Source organism: Phragmites australis, chromosome 23 (genome assembly GCF_958298935.1).
Source record: "Phragmites australis chromosome 23, lpPhrAust1.1, whole genome shotgun sequence".
Lineage (NCBI taxonomy): Eukaryota > Viridiplantae > Streptophyta > Magnoliopsida > Poales > Poaceae > Phragmites > Phragmites australis.
This window is the reverse complement of record NC_084943.1, coordinates 18,216,774-18,231,657: the sequence shown is the minus strand read 5'-3', so window position 1 is coordinate 18,231,657 and position 14,884 is coordinate 18,216,774. Positions and strand designations below refer to the sequence as shown.

At 45.7% G+C, this 14,884-nt stretch overlaps 1 protein-coding gene across 1 annotated transcript; it reads left to right on the top strand.

The window, feature by feature from the left end:
* Window positions 1-3,044: 3,044 nt before the first annotated feature.
* LOC133905750 (L-type lectin-domain containing receptor kinase VIII.2-like) lies at window positions 3,045-5,445 on the top strand. Its single transcript, XM_062347513.1, has 2 exons — window positions 3,045-3,899; window positions 4,653-5,445. Exons 1-2 carry the CDS (start codon window positions 3,212-3,214, stop codon window positions 5,309-5,311), a joined length of 1,347 nt encoding a protein of 448 aa, XP_062203497.1. The 5' UTR covers window positions 3,045-3,211; the 3' UTR covers window positions 5,312-5,445.
* Window positions 5,446-14,884: the final 9,439 nt, after the last annotated feature.

The window sequence follows — 14,884 nt, the reverse complement described above, 5'->3', positions numbered from 1 at the left end:
GGCATTAAAACCACCTCTTGTGCTACCCCGACCAGGAGCTCTTGATGAAGAAGCCGATGTATTCTATCGACTTCCTTTCACAGAGATGAATCTGGCACCATCGACGACCCTACCCAAGAACTTCTTCAGAACCTAGAAGTAACGGAACATGCCAAGGGGGGGGTGCACACCCAGATACGCCTCACTAATGTGTGAAAATGCTAAGCATTATGATGTAGTTGGGATCAAGGTGGATGAGCTCGATGCCATAGAAACTAAGCACGAAGAGGAGGAAGATGGAAGGGTGGAAACAGAAGCCGCAACGGAAGAAATCGACGAACACCGCATCCCAAGTTGTGTGCGGACTAGGGATCTCTTGACCTTCCGCTAGCGTGCAGACAACTAGAGTTCACGAAAGGATAATCTTGTTGTGCTCTAGCCGGACCAACACCTCCTCTGTGACGTCTGACACCACCCATGCCGGAATTGCAGACTTGATGGTGGCGGAGGTGGAGGCGTCTTGTTTTTCTACTTTCATGCCGCCCATGATGCCCGGAAGGTGGGGAAGAGAGGTTAGGGTTTTGATGGCAGTTGCAGGCACAAGATGAGAGATGAAAAAGGCAAAGGCTCAATGAAGACGATGACGGAGAACAGAAGTGTCGCACGAGCCACCTCGGTTACTGTTTATACAAGGAAAGAGAGGTGCTTAATGATCCTCCAGCTAGCATGATAATGATTCTGATTACAACTTGGGGCCACGATTTTCTGCGCCTGCATCTTGTCGCATCTAATGCTTGGAATGTCTTTTGACGCATGCGGGAGCAGTTGGAATAGAACCCCAGGGAAAGTGGCGCACTACCCCATTGGACGTGCACAGTTTTCAAACGTCATCATGATCCTCTATTAGGGAAAGAAACTCTTTACCACTACACGAAATATTCACTGCAATAGTTCAAATTTCAAACCCGGCCAGCAAAGAGTCTTTTCTCCCTGTTGTTTCAAAAGGTTTGAATGATATTTTTTGGATGACTCATAATTCCTACTTGAATGGAATACCTACTTGGGAGCTTACATAAGTACCCATAGGGATTCGAAATCTCAACTAGATGACCCAAGTACTTCTGGTCACTTGACTAAATGTAAAGTCCTACATGGGAACCCAAGTTATCACTCGAAAAAATAGCCTGACATAATGTTTCTCTTTGTTGGGCTATCCATCGTACCCTCATTTCACATACTGATGAGGGCTCGACGATGGGTAGTATAAAACTACCATATACGAGTGTCCTATATGTATACAGATCCCCTAGTGTTTCATGTATTCTTGAAGCATACGTCCATGTCTGAAAAAGGAATCCTTAGACGTATGCAAACCTGTAAATAAAGAAATCTATCTCTAAGAATAACAGAATCCTACTCGAAAATAAGTTCGAAGGCTACACGACAATCCCTATATATATATGGAGCCAAGAGATCCTATGGAGGACAAGTCCATTGAATAAGCAACAAGCCAACAAAAGCCTTAAGCGCTTCATGAGACCCCAGCCTTCTGTACTCACGATCTACATCAATATATCGCTGAGACTACGCACAAGAAGGCCTCTACTACGTTTAAGCCCCATCTAGGTTAGCCAAAAACCCCTTTATAATCAGTCTCGAAGATCAATACAAGAACATAGAACGTAGACTATTATCTTTCTGGAGGTACGATCCTTTATAAATCTCTATTTTCCAACATACGATTACACTAAAAAGAATATCACATATTTTATTCACGTATTTCTAAGATCAACGATTTACTAACAGTACACTTACATTGTACAGGCTATGCCCTATTAAATAAGGGTCGTTAGGGCAAACATAGGGATCAAATACAATCCATCATGCATATTAACAATAGAAGAATTAGTGCACAGATTCCTGCCAAGTCATAGCAATGTAAACAAATCTCTAAAATAGAATAATCAACATGCACGGGACTGTGTGAGGATTTGGTGTTACCAAAAATAATCCTCATATACAAACTGCCTTGCATGCTGATGGGGACATTCTCGCTATATTAGTCTTTGCTGAGGCAATAGATGCTATGATTTGGTCTAACACTGATGCCAGCGGACGCGTCGGCTGGTCGGTAGGATAGCGATGGGTGTTTGATCGGGGTATTGTGAACTTCCACGCAACCCAAACAAAAAAACACACACACAAGGGGCATCTGATCTAGTGAACGGTAGTGGACGTCTTCTTACACTTTGTTCTAAGAATAGTTTGACCGTGTTTAATGTTTTTTCCCCCTCTAACTGTTTGTTCAATTAAAAACTTTACGGTCAGCAGTTTTGGATAATTTTTTGGTGGCGAAATCACTTGCAATATTTCCGTCGAAACCGAAAATTTGGTCATGGCCATTGATCAGGAGTCAGTAGGGCTGCTAAATTGCTAATTCGCGCGCGCAGGTGAAGTTGTGCACGATAGGACATGACATTTCAGGAAGTACGACGTTTATCCATTGAAGTTGTGGCCAGATCGATCTGGTTGTGTGTGTATGTGTGTATCTGTGTAGAGACAGAGATAGAGATGGCGGTGACGACTCCTTACCGGCCACCACGCTCTCTCCACCCCCAACAATTACATCCTTGACCCGGTTTGAGAGAGACGGGCAGGGGAAAGAGAGAATGGTATGCATGCGCACGGAATAGAAGTTTCGGTTTTTTTAGCTGATCGAATGCGCATATGTATGATTGTTTGCCTCGCTTGCCACGCGGTGGAGTAGAAGTTTTGATTGATCAGCAAAGTCATGAAAGAGGTAATATACTTGGAAGTTGATAGCACTGCATTAAAAAGAAGTCAACTAGACGCGTGTGGATCGACCCACTGATAAGGAGTTTATGCGTCCTCAGTTCCGCTGCCGTCTCATCCCCATCTCGTTCTGTTTGTTTGCTTCTGTTTGTCTCTACCCTCAACGATGGAAATGAGCACCTCTGAAAACCAAAAGCAGTTTCGCATTTCTCGCTTGTTTTTTTAATAAGGACCTAAGTTCTGTCTTGATAAAAGATCTATTTATTGGTGCCAGGATCAATTCCTGACTGGCTCGTACCATTCTTGGTGACTTGCCAACCTAGCTAAGCTCGTTTCCCACACGTCTCGCTTGTCGCTAGCCATACTTCGTCTTCTCTTGCTGGTCCTTTCATTCAGGCTTTGTGCTGCCCGAAAAGACCCGGGAGGGAGACCTGAAGGCATGGTCATGCTTACATGGAAGCTGTGCTTGATTGTGGTGCTCCCAGTAGTCGCCGCCGCGGCACTACTGGTAACCCTTGCCGTCTGCATATGCCGCCGCCGCAGAAACAAGGACGCCATGGTGGCGGCGGCGGTAGGAGGCGGGGAGAAGGTCCAAGAACCACCGTGGTTGGCCGGCCTCCGGTCGTCGAGGCCGCCGCCCGACCACCCGATGTCGATCAACCCGACCATGACACGTAGCCCGACGCCGCCCTCGCCCTCGCCCTCGCCCGCGCCCTCGAACGCGCCCGGACACCACCGCTCGCACTCCCGCGCCAGATTTTCCCCCCTGCGGCCAGGCCGGCCGGAGCGTGGCAGCGCGAGGCCGGAAGAGCAGGCGGTGATGGAGGATCCCCTCGCGTGTTACTCGCCGGCCATCTCGGTGCTGCTGACCGAGCTTGACTACGAGCGGCTGGAACCGGCAATAACGAACGACTTCGGACGGGAGTCCCTGCTGTGCCGGCGTGGTGGGCCCTGGCAGGTCGTGTTCACAGACAAGAAATTTGTCGACGACAAAGGCTTGCTCACCACTGTTACCATCAAGAGGTACCAGTACCACCGTACTTTCAGCGAGAAGGAGTGCAAGCGTATCCGTGAAGAACTCAAGGGGAAAAAAACTCTACAACACAAGAACCTGGTCAGGCTGCTCGGTATGAGAACTGCCCTTGTCTTCCTTCTTTCTCCCTATAACCCCATTCATGGCCTGTGTGGATTAGTGTCGCGGCAAACGGTATAGACAGTGGGAACAGTTTTTTTAAACAAAAAAATGAACACACACATGTGTAATTGATAAAGCAGAAATAGCCACCTAATTTTGCATGCATCAAGAAGAACTCAAAACTAGGTGATTTAGGGCTCTAAACGTGCATCCACATTTTCGATCAACTAAATTAGTCTTAGTTCCTGACAATAGGTACAATTGATTACTCGCGTTTGAATATATGATTATATATACATTTCTAGTACTCCCTCTCCCTCTCTCAGAACCGGATATGTTCATAAAATTAGGACGGATCGTCAATTTAACAAGCTCAATCTCTCTTAGTAGTTACTTAAACAAAACAAATAATTCATATATTTCCACGGAATAGCTGAGTTATTAGGCTGAAATGTCATTCAACAGAGCTCTTTGGTTCCACTATTTATAACGGTTAAGCTGAATAATAAAAAAAGCTAGTTAGGCTCTGTCTCCTCGGTTGGGTCCTATATGGGTTGACCTTTTTGTTGCATGGTAAATATGCAATCCATCTATTGGAAATTTCCCTCTAACAATTATTTGGACGTTTGACCTTTAGTATATGTGAAAGGTATACGGACTCATTGTGCGAAAACAATATCGTTGTACTCCTCTTGAAAATTACTTGCATACGCGTACATGTTGATGATTATTTAGCTCTCTACAGGGTACAGCTTGGGCAAAGGGCGATTTTATCTGGTTTTCGACTACATGTCCAACGGCAACCTAGAGCAACACCTTTTCCCCAAGGCCGGCGGGCCGCCGGGCTTGTGCTGGCAGCACCGCTATGGCATCGTCAAGCATGTCGCCCAGGGGATCTACCCGCTTCACGTGAGCAACGTGACGCACGGCGGCCACGGGTCGATCAGCGCGTCCAGCATCATGCTTGACCCGTACTACACCGCGTACATCGACGACCACTTCAAGTTCTGGCCCGACCAGAGCAGCAGCGCCTCCATACAGGAGGAAGGAGATGCCGCCTTGCAGGCAGACATCGCCGACTTTGGCGCGGTGGTCCTGGAGGTCGTGTGCGGCCGGCGCCGCGACGCCGCTGTCGTCGTCGGGAACGCAACGGCGCCCCTGGTTGACTGGGTCTGGACGCTGCACGGCGAAGGGAACCTGCTCCACGCCGTGGAACAGAACGTGGCGCTGGACGACGGGTTTAACCGACGTCAGGCGTCAAAGCTCCTGCTCCTCGGCCTCGCGTGCAGCCATCCAGACCCGAAACTGAGGCCGAGTATCCATGATGTGCGCATGGTCTTGCTAGACATGAAGCCGATGCCAGAGGTTCCTTTGTCCAAACCCACACCAAAGCAGCATCGGTGAACACAATACAAGCGGTCGATTATACAAGTGAGTGCACATGCATTTTTCAGTTTTTATCATTCGCACGCGTCCATGTGTTGAAATAACTTGACGCTATCGAAGTGTGGTGTTGTAAATATACTAGTAATTGCACACTTGTTATGCACGTGTTGATCAACTTGGATGAACGGTCTAGATTGTTTAGATCAGTTATAACTAGTAAATTATATAGAAGTATGGATATTGAGATGGTGAAATGTAATGTTATGGCCAAGAAGTTCCAGAGGGATCGGAGAAGAATGGTTCATGTTTTTTCCACTTGCAGATACCTCTTCTATTACTCTCACACCTAAAATCCACTATAATCCATCGATTAATCTTGAACATATATGATCGCAAAGCAGGAAACCCCCGTGTGATTTTACTGAATCCGGGGTCCTCAACGGTGTCGTGCCACCATGTTTCACTGTGATTTGGTTCGGATTGGTCTGGGCGCTCGACGGCATGTTCCTAAAGTCAGCCAATGTTGATGGGAGACGGACACAGCAAACAGAGAGATGGGGAGAGGGATGTGCAGATGGATTACTCATCAGGCAGCGAAGAATAAACAGTTATATTGGGATGAAATTAATCTCAACTCCTTATCAGTAGGTCCATACGCGTCAAGTTGGCTTTTTTTAATACCGTGTTGTCAACTGCCAAGTATATATCTGTTCATGACTAATTAGCTGATCAATGGTCATGACCTATTCCATGAACATTGATGATAGATAGTATAAAACTATTGTATTTTAATATCGAAAATTTATCTAAGATCTTTTAGGATTTTTTTTATTCTCGGGACATATGCCCATACATGAAAAGGGAACCTCTAGATGTATGAAAATTGCCCATAAGTTTTCAAAAATCTCATAAACAGGAAAGTTTATATCTAAAGAATAACAAAAAACAAGTCTAAAAACCACATGATAACCCCTATATATACATAAAATCAGAGGATCCTGTGGAGGACAGAGCCATAAAGATCCATTGAAGCCCATTCAAGCCACACAAGCCTACAGAAGCCTCATGCATTCTATCCTTCTTTACTTTTGATCTACATGAGCAGCTCATCAAGACTACACTCAAGTAGCCCTCAACTAGATTTAAATATATCTAGACTAGACATGACCCCCTTATAAATAGTCTTGAAGATCAATACAAGACAAATAGGATATTGAGCTATTATCCTGAGGGAGGCCTAAACATATATAAATCTGTATGTTCATCATGTGATTCGGCTACAGGAATTATCCATATATCCTTCACTTATTCGTAAGACGGCGATTCACAAATCGTCGATAGCTGGTGCCTTCTGTGGGGAGGATGACCAAAGATAACAAATCCTCAACACACAACATGTCGCCGACTCCATCTAGTTGTTCACCGAGAACCAGTTTCTCGAATGAGGGGTTCTAAGATAACTTTACCCTCTTGATTGGAAAGGTCCCAGTGGTCGATCGAGTGGATCTCAATGACAACCTTACTGGCAATGACTCCAGCGATGAGGTAAGTTATTTTATGGATTAGTGTGCAAAAGATTACGACATCGAGCTTGAATCGCTCGGTGACCAAGACGATTTTGCAATCGATGTTTGCTACAAGTCGGGATCTTCCCCAAAGTTCTGACAACATGGATTGATGATGTACGTACCCGGTGATCTCCTTTGATGACAAATCCATGATGGATCTAGACTTCTCCTCTACTGGAGATTACACCTAGAAGTCTTTGCCATTGGAGACGGGGGTGCTGCTCTGTCCAATCATGATGACAATCTCGCAAAGATGGGGGACCCTGTTGCTCTCGCTACGGGAAACAAGAACCAACCTCTACTGATGAAAACTACTCCATTCCCAAATCCCAACGAGATCAATGATCTCGTGTTTCCTGACAATTGATTGGGAACCTAGCATTTTAGATTTGCAGCGGCTTAGAGACTCCTCCTTCTACACGAGGCCCTCCGACAACCCCCTACTGCAGATCTGTCTACCCCTGACATCAAGGGCTGTATCAACTTGATGACCGATATGACCAAAGAAGCTATGCTTCAGGCCGAGAACAATCATCAAGCAACAGCTGGAAATAGCTCTAATCGGGGGAAGTCCAATGCTGATCCTTCCTGCAATGACTCAAATATGAAAAAACGTAATCCCCGAAACTAGACAAGTCGGGAAGATAATCAAGCTACTCACCGCCGCAAGACCTCATTGATCAGGGATCACCCCATCAACAATTTGTGTGAAGTCATTGAGCAGCGGAGACACTCGAGGACCCCTAAGGAACAATCAACTTCTCCTCAGCGGCCTAACCAGAGGTCATTCTGGCATCACTTGAGTAAAAGCCACAACTGATATTCTCGATAAGCTAACTAATGAAGTTTTGGCAGATCTTCCTGATAAGCGTTTCAGATAATCCCAGGGCAAGAGCTATCAGCTGGGCACTAGCGAATGGGCTGGCAAGCCTTAGTGTGACTTTCACCAGACCGATGACCACGACCTCCTCCAATGTCATATCTACCTGAAGCTAGTCAAGGCCGATATTGACAAGGCTAAGGGGAAGAAGACCCAAGTCATGACCTAGAGCAGGGACTCTAGCTCCAGCGACGACGACTCGGACCCCTTGTCCTACCAAGTGGGGGACAGGACCATTGATCGCATGTTCGGCGGCTTCGTATCCTTCGAGCCCAAGAGGCAATACAATATGGTGGCTCGAGAAGTCCTAGCAGTTGTCCCCAAGAGTCGCCAGGCTGTCAAGTGGTCTAACATTGAAATCTCCTTCGACCAAGACGACTGGCCTGAGAACTTTGTACAGCCAGGCCGTTTTCCAATAGTAGTCGAACCTACGATCAACAACTGTAAGGTTACTCAAGTGCTTATCAATGGAGGAAGTTCGCTGAACATCCTCTTTGCAGGCGCACTTGATACGATGAAGATCTCTCGATTTGCCATCAAGCCGGTTACTCAAGCCTTCCACGATATAGTACCTGGTTTTTTGGCTACATCTATCAGCCATATATCACTTTCTGTCACCTTTGGGAAGCCTGATAACTTTTGGACAGAGAAGATTCTATTCGATGTGGTCGATTTCAAGATGGTGTACAACGCCATCTTAGAATGACCAACCCTAGCCAAGTTCATGGATGCCACACACTATGCCTACCAGTGCATGAAGATTCCAGGACTTGAGGGGGTTATCACCATCCAAGGTTGCCCAAAGGCATGCCATCGCTATGACAAGCGGAGTCTCGGCATGGCATCTCAACACCAACCTGACAAGGAGACCAAGAGCTCAAGGACTAAGGTGAATGAGAAGCCTTCATCGTAACCATGACTAGACCATCCGAGAAGCAAACCCAACAACCTGGGGATCTGGTTCCATGACTAGTTCAAAACCAATGTAATAGTAAAGCATTATTCCCAAAATAGAAGGGTAATGTGTATCGGCTAAACCTAATCTGTGTCGTATTGGTTAACGGTATAAGGTGGTAGGGTCCTCAATATTTCATGGAACATCAATTTGCTATGTTAGTACTAAGAGTACATTCATAGTAATAAATATCATATTGCCCGAAAAGTTGCTTGAATACTCTTTTTGACCTTATTTGTTGTCCCTTGAATCCTAATGCCAAACAACAGGGTAAGTCACCATCCGGGTACCTCTACCCATGCATGCAACCGAGGTTACAAAAATCTTTTCTATGACTAAAGGGAAGTATGAGTTTCTTTTACTTCATTGCATTATTTGCTTCCTAACTTTTAGACTCCATATCTGGAAATTCTTCCTCGATAGACAGTTGGGGGCTTAACACTTGGTACTAGAAATTGAAAACAATGTATTGTGTATTCTCCAAAAGTGAATTCTGGCGGAAAGGGATGGAGTTCTATGTCACGACTTTATGGTTACGAAAAGGTTCTTTATCATGTCCACGACTGCCTGAAGGCTATGATGCTTTCCACTTAAGTCGAACCTAAGACTGACCATAATAAGCGCCTCGACTAGCAGTTGATGTTTCCTGAACTAATCGGAGGTTGAAGCATGTAAGACTACGCATGATAGGTTGTCAAATACATTCAGTACTAGGCACCCATGATGCTCCCATCTCAAGCGCTGCACATCTAAGATAAATATCTTAGGTGCTAACAAACTACCAGGTTCTTATTACAGACTATAGAAAATAAGAGTCTTAAGGTGATGACGTAAATGTCATCGTGTCCACACAGCCCTTGGCCAGCCCAGTTATCTCCTCCACCATCTGGTTTGCCTCCTCCTTGGTCTCCCCAGGGAAGTCCGTCTAAAGGACGTTGGTGTCGATCTCCCCATAGTGCGCCTTTAGAATGGCTAGCACTTGGGTGACCACCTCTTCTACGCCTCACCAGGTCTGGCTCAAGACGTGGCCGACCACCATCGGCTAGAGGCTTCTGTAGGCCTCAGAGAGGTTGGTCTCCCGGATGGTAAACTCGGCGGCCTCCACAGGCTCCACCTGGATTTCACTCCAACAAGGGTGTCCTGGAATGTATCCAGGGCCATGGAGAGCTGTTGTTAGACGGATCCCATCTAGGCCTCCTCTTGGGCTAGGACGTCACGGGTGTTAGACAACTCTACATGAAAAAGTCATTGGGCTTAAAACAAAAAGACAAGGCACATCGCGTCCAAGATACTAGAGTCTTACCCTTGGTTTTGTTCTCCAACTAGGAACACATATCCTCCTTCTCAGAGACCTCCTTGGAGAGTTGGAGGCCCATCTCATTCAGCTGGTAGTCCTTCTCGACAGGTTCCCCTAGAGTCCAGCTAGCTAGGCCCTCACATGCCAAACTTTGTTGTGGAGCTTGTGCATCCGCGACATAGCCATCTGCAAAACATCAGGTCAGCACATATAATTTCATTAATTAAAAGGTTGTCTTGTAGGGTAGTACTCACCATAAAGAAGACAGCAAAAAAGTCTTCTGGGTTGCGGCCACCTTTGACTTGGGACCTCTTAACAACATCCCTCTATGGCATGTCATCGGGCAACCTGTGAACGAGGGTCTCATTCGCCTCGAGCAATGAATCTTCTACCACCTCCGTCAGCAGGAGCCAGGGGCTCGGTGGTCTTGTCCCCCCATCCCTCGGAGGATTTGGCCTCCTAAATCCAAAGCTGTGGGGGCCCAAGGGCTAGCACTAGCGCTTCGAGCAATCTGCGAGAAAGAAGCTAAAGATCGTGTTTCTGAAAATGTAAGGAAAGTGTCGAGGCTAACAATAGTAAATGTGCTTCTTCAAGCCTACGGTCATCTTCAACTGACTGAGGAGGGAACCCTCTCTCTTGGACATCTTCTCAAGGGTGTCCACCTTGACTACAACTTTCAGTGTGGACAAGGTCACGACGGTCGAAGTGCCCATGCTGATGACCGTTGTCGACAATTGGTGAACCATCGATCTTACAATTTTGTAGAATGTATGGGGGATGCTTAGAGTAGATAAATCATATGAACACATAGGAGGGTTTTATACAGGTTCAAGCCTCCCTAAGGATAAAAACTCTATATCCTGTTTGTTTTGTATTACTCTGAGCTTGTTACAAGTGGGTGCGTGACTAGCCTAGATGGATCTATCCTAGTCGGTGACTTCCTTGCTCAGTTCCAAGTGTCTTCTGGCTTCTAATTGCTTGTAGAGAGACTTGTGCGGCTCCTAATGACTTTTCCTCCACAGGGTCCCCATGCTCTGTATATATAGGGGGCATACGTCCTTTGGAGTCTTCCTTCTAATTCTTGGAGATAAACATCCTTATTTACAAGATACTCTGGTTTCCTACGGACGGTTTTCTTTCATTTAGGGATCCCCCTTCCCAGAGATAAAGATACACCTCAATAAGTACGGGAAACCCTGGGATACCCGGATATGGTAATTATCTAGTAGCTATTGTCAATCCCCCATCAATAAGTGAAATGAGGCTTCGACGGGTCAAGTATTTGGCCATCAAAGATAAGCATTTTGTCCAACCACTTCATCGAGTAAGACTCGGTTTTTTGATTAGGATGATATGTCTAACCGGGTTCTCTAGGGTCTTGGATCATCTATTCGGGGTTATGAACACCTCTGAGTTCTCATGCAAATCCTTGAGAAGGTGTTCCATTTGAGTAGAATTTCCGATTACCCTAAAAATATCACCCCATCCTTGCAGAAGTACAGGAAAGATAAGACTCATCACTAGCCAGGCTCGGAAGTTGAACCGTGGCAGTGGAAGTTTAGCGTGGTGGTGAAGAGATTATCCTTCTAAAAAGAAATGCATGAGTATGGCGAGGTATTCATTCCACTTCTCAACTGCCCTGTGTGTTGAAAAACACAGTGGCTAAAAGGCCACACTAGCTGACCACCTCTTTGTCTATGCGGGCCAGCTGAAAAGTGACGGCCTCGGCGACCGAGCATTGCTTGGCACCTGTGACCCATTATGTGGCCACGCCCATAATTAATGCTTTAAATGTGAAGAGGAATTGTCTCTTGACCCGTTGGCCTATAAAAGCCCCTTGGTTCTAGAAACCAGCCACACCACACCTAAGTTCGATCATGTAAGCTCCTCATTCACTGGACTACTCCCCTTCTTCTCCAAAATACTCTTCGTCTTCCCCCTTGTACTCGCCCCTCACACCACCATCGTCTCCCGCTAGATCTAGCTCAATAGTGAAGGTTGTCGATGTTTCCTCTAAAGAGGAGGTTGAAGAGAAGGCTGCAACCAGTGGCATCCCTGTTAAACACGACAAGCCCCTAGCATCCTTAGGATTGTCCCAAGTCCAAGACAAAGTGGACTAGGACCTCTTAGAGGTGGAAATACTAGAAGAAGAGGTGGTGGAAGAGGAGGCATCTAGCAGCGTCTTCATGAAAGATGGCATGGCATCAGCCACTTCATCCCCTTTGTCCTCGGGCCACGCCGGCGAGGGTTGTTGGAGGGAGTAGTTCGGGCAGCGACACCGACGAGTTCAGGGAGGAGCCAATGCCTCTCCCAAACTCATACTCGTCATCGTCGGAGATGTTGACGAGTGGGGAGGCAACACCAGCGAGTCCAGCAGGATGCCGGGGCCTCGCTGATGAACTCATCCTCTCCATCGATGCAGGTGATGTTAGTGGGCGGGGACAAGGAAGAGGAAGGAGAGACTTCCCTAACTCTCTCCATTCCTTCCTCTTGCTACATGATGTCAAGTAGATCTTTAGGACTTCTTAAAATCCTCTTTCCCTTAACTTATCTGTAAAAGAGCTTGAAAACTTATTAAATGAAAGAATCCTATTTCTACTGCAATGTCCATGTTCGATTGTGAATTTTTCATGAATACAAGGAACATTTGAACAAGTATTCATCCTTTGTCTCTTCCAAGTAGCTTTTGGGATCCTTTGTCGGGATTTTCATCGCGTTTACCTTAGGTCAGGCTTTGAGCAGAAAGCGTCATAGCTTTTAGACACCTGTGGACATGATAAAATTTTACGTGGTCCCTAAAAGATGTTTTTCCCTTCTCATTAGAGATATGGTGCGCATGACAAGTTTTGTATCCCGAGTATAGCTGAAGCCACTGACTGGTTATCGAGAAGAAATTCCCAGATGGGCAGTCTAGAAATCTGAGTGCGTGCGTGGTCATAAGTACTCGAATAGTGGCTTATCTCAATTCTTTAAGGCATTGAGTCAAAATAGGTAAAGAAAATATATTGGCATACTATGACTAATATTACAAAATAATTCTAAGTACCTACACATAAAATTTAGGAAGTTGATCGATGTTCCAAGATTTTTAAGGACTTGACTATCGTCCATAGCTAGCCTATACGACCCTGGCCGGTTAGATTCGACTACCCAATAAGGACCTTCCCACTTCGGAGATAGCTTATTGTTGTTTATTTGGTTCTGTCCAAGTCGTAGCACAAGATCTCTAGGTTTGAAGGGTCTTTTGTGGATGTTCTAGTCGTGGTAGAACTGGAAAGCTCGCTGGCACCATGCTGATGTTATGAACACTTGCATCCTTTTTTCTTCAAGAGTATTGAGTTCATCCCGCCTTCTCGGGATTTCTTCCTTGCCAATGTATAGTTCGACTCGGGGAGACATAATCTTTAGTTCACAGGGTAGCATTGCCTCGGTCCCATAGACTAGAAAAAAGGTGTTTCGCCCATTGCCCTGCTGGATGTCGTTCGGAAGAGCACATGAGGCAATTCGGAGGCCCATGTTTTAGCGTACGAGGATAAGCAGTTGAAGACGTAGGTCTTGATTCCTTGAAATATTAGGTCGTTTGCCCGCTCAACCTGTCCATTACTTTGTAGATAAGCCACGAATGCAAAGCAGACTGTAGTGCCTAATCTATCACATTAATCAATGAATGCCATGCTAGAGAATTGAATGCCATTGTTGGTGATGATTCTACTCAGGACACCGAATCTTGTCGTGATGATCTTAATGATGAATTTCTTTGCGATTGCCGAAGTGATTTTGCCGATAGGCTCAGCTTAAATCCACTTGGTGAAGGTGCCAATTGCAACAAATAGGAACTTGAAGCCCCTAGGCGCTACCAAGAAGGGCCCCAGAATATTCAACCCACATTTCATGAATGGCCACAACAAGAGGATCATCTGTAGAGCTTGAGCGAGTTAATGTACGTGTCTGCTATGGAATCAAAGCTAGTACACTTTTTTACCAACTCACTCACATCATGGAGAGTCATAGGCCAATAGAAGCCGTGTCTCAATGCCTTTCAATGCCTTTCCAACCAAGGTTTGGAAGGAAGCGTGTGCTCCGCACACCCCTCCATAGATTTCTTTGATTAGTTCTCTACCCTGCTTCTGAGAGATGCATTTCATGACTCCTCCATAAGCGCCTTTTCTATAAAGGGCACCGTCCACAAGGGTGTACATCCTAGATCGACGAGAAATTTGCTCGGTTAGTACATCATCCTTAGGCACAACTCGATCTTGAATGATGGGAGTATGAACGATCTTCCAAAGGTAATATGATAAGTTGATTGATGGATTTTCGACGTTGATGATCCAAATGCTCTGACCAGAATAGATCAGGAACTCTCGCAACCACTATACCACTACTCCATTGTTATCAATCGTGCCAAAACATATTTGACCGCACCAAGAAGGCTTTTCCTGCAAGAGAATCAAGAACACAAGCAAGAAGATGGTAGATGCAATCTGAATATTGATAATTACCAATGACGAAGTCGAAGTTGGGGTTCCACAAACCAATATACAGTGAAACTATCTAAAATAGAATAATCTAAGCAAAACCTGAAGCTAAACTACAACAACTATTGTATATATGGGGGGATGTAAGGTGGTCAACAAAGGGTTGTGCAGTCATGAGAAGAGGCGTACACAACGTGGATTCCAACCCCGCACGCTTACAAGACTGACAAGGCCCACAACGGTGATTTAACATTTTATTTCATCAACTCTGACTAATCTATAATGAATCTAAGGGTGATACTAGATCCATTGGAAAGGTCTCATCATAACCTTTCCACCAAGTCCAAGAACGCCTCAATTGGACTCCGTATGCGGAAGTTATGTCTGTTTTATTGACGTGATGTCATGAGATT

Coding starts and splice junctions, on each gene's coding strand:
- LOC133905750 (XM_062347513.1), top strand. CDS start 3,212: ATGGTCATGCTTACATGGAAGCTGTGCTTGATTGTGGTGCTCCCAGTA. Junction 3,900..4,652: donor GAACCTGGTCAGGCTGCTCG/GTATGAGAACTG, acceptor AGCTCTCTACAG/GGTACAGCTTGGGCAAAGGG.